The sequence below is a fragment of the Trachurus trachurus genome, assembly GCF_905171665.1.
Source record: "Trachurus trachurus genome assembly, chromosome: 7".
NCBI lineage: Eukaryota > Metazoa > Chordata > Actinopteri > Carangiformes > Carangidae > Trachurus > Trachurus trachurus.
In genome coordinates, this window is record NC_139901.1 from 19492604 (window position 1) to 19500116 (window position 7513).

Genomic DNA, 7513 nt, shown 5'->3' on the forward strand with positions numbered 1-7513 from the left:
TACTATTTAACACTTATATTAACAAAAAGATTCCGCTTACTTTTGCTTTAACCATAGAAACTCACCGGAGCTGTCGGCTCGGCGAGAACGTTTTCGAGGTAGCGCCTGTAAAAACTGTCACTGTGTAGTGTGAGGAAGGACGGAGGCACTAATTTTGCAATCAGGTGCAGGCAGACGGCCATCGGCAAACCAACCGGATGTCATTTTACTCAACGAGAGAAAGACGGTAAAACGTGGGTCAGGTAAACAATACAACATCACCATGACAACATATTGTCACGCCTGTATTGTTTTGCCTCGTGCTGGCGGACCACTTGTTTTCGCTTGTTTATCCTGTTACATGCAGCGTCTGTTGTCTGTCTGACGTCTGCCCGATTTCATGTGAATGCAACATCAAGAATACGTTCCGATATGCAACAGCACCACTAGATGGGGGTAATTCCTACACATTATACCTTTAAATCAAATCCACCTACCTGCAGTTCTGAAGATCGACAATTAATTATTTACATTTTGTTGAGCATAATAAGTTTTTTATGAAATTTAGCTTTTTTCCCCTGTTGACAGCCTTTATGCTAAGCTATGCTAACTGGCTTATACTAAGCAGAGAGACATGAGAGTGGTATCCATCGTCCCATCTGACAGTCTGCACCAATGAAAATATTATTTCCCCCAAATCTTTAACTATTCATCTAAATGGCTGTAAACTGTAAATGACTCCATTTATTTCTCCTTTACACTAGGCTGTGAACCATACTTGAGGCTTTAGTAGAAGTGTCACTTATTATCTCTTGATTGACTACACGTCTTTCATGCAACTTTGCCACAAGTCTCTTTTCAGATCAAACGCCATATTTTATAGGCCGAAATCTTCAAAGCACGTCATATCCTGTCGAGATGATGAAATGATTATGAAGTACCATGAAAGTGACATTTGGCAGATGGACTGTATTCATCTTTATCACTTTAGAGTTCCTGTACTACTTTCCTTTGATAAAACATGAAACACATCCTCGGCTCAGATTTTCAGTCTGTGACAAGTGTTTTAGCTTCAGTGCTGATGTATAAGTGAAGTTGGTGTGAATCCTGAGTCTACTGAACAAAAACTTGATGTTTGATTTGTGGTTTTATTTTCATCTGATGACACGAAATTCCCAGGCAACAAAATGTGTTGTCATTTGTTGACCAAAATCTGTCGCATGACTAAACTTACCGCGCCGTCAAATTGTATTTTAGTAGATTAGTAGCAAAGGGCAATCCAGTTCATTTTCTGTAACACCACCACAAAGGTGAAGAAGGTAGTGATTCCTTCAGTGTCTTCCTTTTATATGTACTTCCCAAACCCCCTCCATCTTCCCTGGATCTCTCTCTTTCTATCCCCTTTCGTCTTTCGTCTCTGGGAGTATGGGTGCATGTCAAGTGATTGTTGAATTGAAATATTGATGTGGAGTATCAAAGCGTGGTGTAGCACTCCTGTGTTTCCAGAACTAACCACGAAGCGCTTTGATCAGATACTCCTGTGATCTGACTTCTGAAGTTGTTAAGAGTGCTGGAAAACAAAATGCAAACAAACTTCAAGTGCTCTTGGTATTGATAAAAGTTTTCTTTGACAAGTGGAGATGCGTGCTGTCTGCCTGTGTCTGCCCAAGACTGGAGATTTTGGGGTTTTCGTACATGCTAATGGACAAGAGATGAGGGAATTATTATAGTTTTCTGCTTCTCACTCACCTAGTAATGCAAACCTTGGTACAGGGGTGGGAATCACTGCAGAATCCTGCTGCGATAGCAAGGTGGTTGAGTAGCAGTGCAAAAATATTCAGTTCTGTGATTTATGCTTTAATTTATGTGTGATTGGATTTAGCATGTTAGACTTTACCATTTTATTTCATTTGCAAACTAAATTAGGACACTTGGGTGATAAAACCTTAAATGAAATCCCTTTATGCAATGAAAGCTACAATGGGCATAAGTAAAAATGAAATAATTACATATCAACTTGGGGAAGTTTAAAGTCTTATTGGAAATAAAAGTACTCACAATGAAAAAAAATATATAACAATGAATGACTGAATAATTTAATAGGGTGAGGTATTCCTCCAAAATGATTAAACGCAGAAGAAGAAAAATTGCTGCTTTCAACCTGTATTTTCTCATTATCTTCATAGAAACAAACAGATATTTGAATGGTGTCTTTTTTGTATTAAGGAGGGTATTGACAGACACTGAGAGAGACACACAAGTGAGTCTTTCAGAGGACTATAATCGTTCACTGGTGGAAGACGATATGTGCACACCTTATGAAATAATATACTGTCGCTTAAGTACAAAATGTCTTGGTTGATGTAAAATGTGCTTCTTCTCCAGTCTACAGCGGTGAACCTTAAAGTGTGCCTGAGTAATTCAAACATCAGTGTCTAGTCGGTGTTTCCCTCCCAAACAAACCTCAATAGAAAACAGGAAAGAGACTCCTGAATGAGGTATCAAGTTGTTGCACTGTAAAGTCCAGCTGTTGGTGTTGCTCCTCGTCCCAATGAAACCGAGTGTCATGGTAATTACGCACCATCTTGTCCTGTCTTGGATTGCTGAATGGTTAAAGAGTGAGGCACTACAGTCAGCAGCAGGCTTTTACATGCTGTCTGTCTCATCCATTAGGCCACATTTGTCACATGAGGGCCATTGAGTCGGCACAGTGCTGTAAAATTGGCTTTTTGACATGGCCACCAGTACAAAGGCTGCTCTCCTCCGTGGCTGCCCTTTTTCGGGTGCAGATGGTCAAGACAGCTGGGACAATTTAGTGATCTGAGGCTTTTAAACTGCCCCCCAGGCATGATAAAGCCAGCTTGAGTAGTCACTTGCATATTCTATGTTCTGAGCTTAAGAGCAAGATGATGCCTGCAACAAAAACAACACCATTTGTTTACTATAACAGGCAAAAGAACTAAAAACCCCTCCTGGGTTGGGAGAGTTAATGATATTAAACTATCACAGAAAAGCCCTGTAGACTTTTAAAATCTGTTCTTTTTTCTCTTTGATTTTTGTTCTGTCTTTTGCAGAAGCGAGACGAGAGCATCTGTATCGCCTTGTTGGGTCTGTGTCAGTTTTGAAGTTGAAGTTGCTGGTAGCCACCCAGTCAGAGCAGGCTGCAATGTATGACGGAGCGGACCTGATTACCAGCGATCTCACCAGCTGTTTAATGAACACAGGGACCTCTTTCTCTGGAAATGAGTTTTCCCTTGAAAACTGTGGAAGCCGTATCCAGGTCTATTTAAATGAGGTAACATGGGGAAGGTAAGCACCACCACATGAGCATTGTTTTCACAGTTCAAAGTGAGGAGAGAGTACTTTGCACTTCAAAGCCACTCATCTGGGAAGCAGTACAGTGGGGGTGGGGTGGCGTGGGGGAGAGAGGGGACAGGAAATAAGAATCAGGGTAATTAACAACTTCTGCTCCGTAATAAACCAGAGACATAGTGTACCTCTGCCTGAGAGATACACTTCTATTTTCATGTCCTCTTTGCTCTTTGCATTTTCAGTCATCCCCAAATGTTCTCTTTAATTCAGAATCAGTGTTTTTCTCATATAGCATGTTGGAGCTACATCGTGTTTGCTAATATTTGAGTGGGAAATTTGTTTCCTAAACCATAAACACATTATTTATTTATATATATAGCTATATATATATTAAAACTGCAGTATCAGTCTGCAGATGTTGGACCTTGCTGAAGTTATTTTGTCAAATTTGTATTTCAAGTCAATGTATTAGGAAATAATTGGGGAAATTAGAAGTCATTAAAATGTTTTTTTTTTTTTAGCATTAGCTAAATGGAATATTAATTTTCTCCAACATCCTGTAATTTTTTTCATAAAGAAATAGCAACATTATTATCATGAAATAAAAACACAGATTTCCCAAGTTGCTCCATTTGGCCCCCCACCTAAAATCAACACAATCTGTGTGATTGGGCCACACAGCTAAACTCTGCATGTCATTGTGAGTCTGGAGAAATCTTTTGTTTCACGCTGATGTGTCTCCTTGTCAAGGACATAATGTAGGCTGCACTTATCTCAGTTCAGCTCTGGCACAGGTAACTTCACAAGGCCCTTCACCCAAATGGTACAGTTTAGTGATTATCTCCACTTTGTTATTATTTATTTAAAAGATGTTAATTCTAGATTATCTGTGTGGAATACAAGAAATCTTACATTTCTGTTCAAACTCATTTGTGAAGTATACATTTTGCTCAATCCAATCTAATTTGAGCTGGTTTCTCCTAGGGGCTGTGTTTGTTTAAGGATCACTGTCTGTAAAACACAGAGAAGTGGAAAAGTGAGGAACTAGGAATTTACATGAGAAACAGGTTCCCAGCCAGGATTTAAACTCTTAATACTGTAATGGTGAACAGATTTACAGAATGAGATTAAGCCTCAATCTGCATTTAATGGAGCACATCTGAAGCGGCCTCTACTTGAACTCTGAAATGTGAGAATGTCACACAGGGCAGCCTATTTGACATGTCACCTACTGGTGAGAACTCTGGGGCTTTGATTGAGTTTTATCAATTAGCTTTGTGAGGGAAAATGCTCGGGCTGTCTCTGTCACAGGGGCTGCATTGAGACACCTAAAAGTTTGCCATGTGTCCTCTTGAGAAAACTAATGATCAAACAGTAAGTGAAATAACTCCCAAACTTCCCTCTCTTCATTTATTTTTCTCCGTTCAAAAGCAATTCATCCACCAAGTGACGAGTTTTACAGCATATATGATTTAACTTCACTTAAGCCAAATAATAAATCCTACAATACGGTGAAATTTCTAATTTAACACAATCAAAATGTGCTTATGTTATAACCAGGAATTTCAAAAACTAAACTAAATTTACTCACCTTTGTCCCATGTCATAAATCTCTCTGGTGTAAATTCTATGCCTTCACCCTTTAGTGATGTGAGCTATTGTATGTCTTCTTTTACACCTTCATATAAAATATAATATTGATGCCTGTTTGCTTTATTTTGTATTTGTTGGTTTAAAATCATACTTCGCCCAACTTTTCACTTAAGATAGCATCACTGATTGTTGCCACAAATAATAATAATAATAATAAAAAATCTCTTTACTATCTTTACTTGAATTCCCACTGTGGAGTTGAAGCAGTATGCAAATACTCCCAGAGAGAAAAAATATTTTCGACTAAGCAGGCTATATTAATCTTAGATCTTTTAACAGACTAAGCATTTTATTTTGTTCTTGTGCAAGTTGCTGAAACACTAGAAATAAATATATTATTTTTTTAACAGTGGAGGATGAGAGTTGTTGTATGAGTTCATTTCACATTTTTGAAATTAAAATAAAAGACTTCTTAAAGTTAAATCCGATTAGTTGCACTGAAAAGTACACACTGTAGAAGACTAGTGTCATGTCTCAAATCTTTCCTCTGTTTTTTTTTTTTTTTTTCTCAGAACAATTGGAGGAGGAGTCAGTTCTTGGGGTCAGCATTTGGTTGAAATTGAGTGAAATTATCAGTAGCCCACCCCTTCACCTAACAGCCCCTCCACCCGCGCCCCCCCATCCCTCCTCCCTCCCACCTTCACATCTCCTCTCTATTGACTGGCTCTCCTGCATCATACTGGAGACCCCGTTGAGAGGATCTTTTCTCTCTATAAAGAGAAGATGCAGCTCAAGCGCCTTTGAGATGATCGCAAGGATTTACTGCGCATTTCTCTGCCTCTCACTCCAGACGGGCATCCACTGCTGCTTCAACGCCAACTGATCTGGAGTGCTGTGGCACACTGAAACACACAGCCTACTATATAGGCTGTTTACCAACTGGACTGAAGTGGACATTTGAATGACGCGGGATTTCCCACTCTGCTCTGCTATAGTGCCGGAGTGAGCCAAGACCCCGAATGTGAATCTTTTTCTTCCGCGTTGAGAGCTGCTGTAGTTGAGACTTTGTGCGTCGTCGCTTCCAGACGCAGTTTGTGTTGCAGGTGCGTGGAGAAGGGGCGCGAGGACAGATGGCTGCGCTGACGATACAAAGGACTGACAACTTTTTGCACACCTTCTTACAGGTTTGTTGTATAATCATCTTTATAGATGCAGAGCACGCGGATTTACATATTTCCTGCTTTTGCGGCGGTGAAACGTCTCCACAACTTGTCCGTAATGAATGAAAAGATTTAGGACTACATCAGAATGAGATGATTGAACTTGTAGTAGTTGTAAAATCATTTGATTAAATTGATATTAATTCAAGTTAGACTTTAAAAAACAACAACAACAAAAAACATACCATAATATAATTTAACTTAAATGTTTAAATACTAGTGGTTAAGATTGGGCATTGTTAAACGCTTTATTAAGGTTTCATATAAAAGAAAATGCTTATTTAAATACAATTAGCCTAGATATAAAACTTTAAATTGACCCGTGTAAGTGGCCCCTGTAATCTCATATGTGTTTGTGAATCACCACACAGGACCGGACACCCAGCTCCTCTCCGGAGGGAGCACCCAACGCCCTCTCCTTCCTGGCCACCACCTGTAGCCAGGCCTGGCAGGTTGGAGGCGCCATGGGCTCAGAAGGTTCCCAGTTCCCCTACGAGGGCACGGTCAGCTCCACATCGGGAATGTTTCAGCTCTGGAGCAACGACATGGCGCCCAGCACGGCCCTCAGCACACACCAGATGACCTTCACGGTGCCCAAGGTGCAGTTCCCTGGACACATGCAGTCTGGCCTGGGTCACCATCATCATCATCACCCTCATCACCACCACCATGAGCTGCCTCTCACCCCTCCGGCAGAACCTCCCTCATCCTACTCCTTCGAACTGTCCCCTGTTAAAGTGTTGTCCACGCAGCCTCAGAGCAGTGGCCCCTATTACCCTCAGCACAACAGTGTGGGGCAAAACTTCCCCAGCTTCCTCCAGAACTCCTCAGCCAGGCATCACCTGCCTGGAGGCCACGTAGAGGAAGGGCAGCAGTGGTGGAGCCTACCCCAGACCAATGCCACCCCCTCCAACCATCCCTTCTCCCTGGGCAGACAGCTTGTTTTGGGCCACCAGCCTCAGATAGCTGCCCTTCTCCAGGGCACCTCCAAGGGGCTGCTGAGCTCCACGCGTCGCTGCCGCCGCTGCAAGTGCCCTAACTGCCAGGCAAATGGTGGGGGGTTAGAGTTCGGAAAGAAGAGACTGCACATCTGCCACATCCCAGAGTGTGGCAAAGTGTACAAGAAGACCTCTCACCTGAAGGCACATCTGCGCTGGCACGCTGGAGAAAGGCCCTTCATCTGTAACTGGCTCTTCTGCGGTAAAAGCTTCACCCGTTCAGATGAGCTGCAACGGCACCTCCGCACACACACGGGGGAGAAGCGCTTTGGGTGTCAGCAGTGCGGCAAGAGGTTCATGAGGAGTGACCACCTCTCCAAACATGTCAAGACCCACCAGACCAGGAAGAGCCGGTCTGGGCAACCCTCACAGAGCACGGACCCTCTGCTCGCCAATATCAAGAGAGAGTAA

At 42.0% G+C, this 7513-nt stretch overlaps 1 protein-coding gene across 1 annotated transcript; it reads left to right on the top strand.

Annotated features, from left to right (window-relative positions):
* Positions 1–5978: 5978 nt before the first annotated feature.
* sp5l (Sp5 transcription factor-like) lies at positions 5979–7513 on the top strand (the record flags this gene model as incomplete). The annotated part of the gene is made up of 2 exons (XM_083976235.1): positions 5979–6068; positions 6476–7513. The coding sequence occupies exons 1-2, from the start codon at positions 6015–6017 to the stop codon at positions 7511–7513; spliced, it is 1092 nt and encodes a 363-aa protein (XP_083832361.1). The 5' UTR covers positions 5979–6014.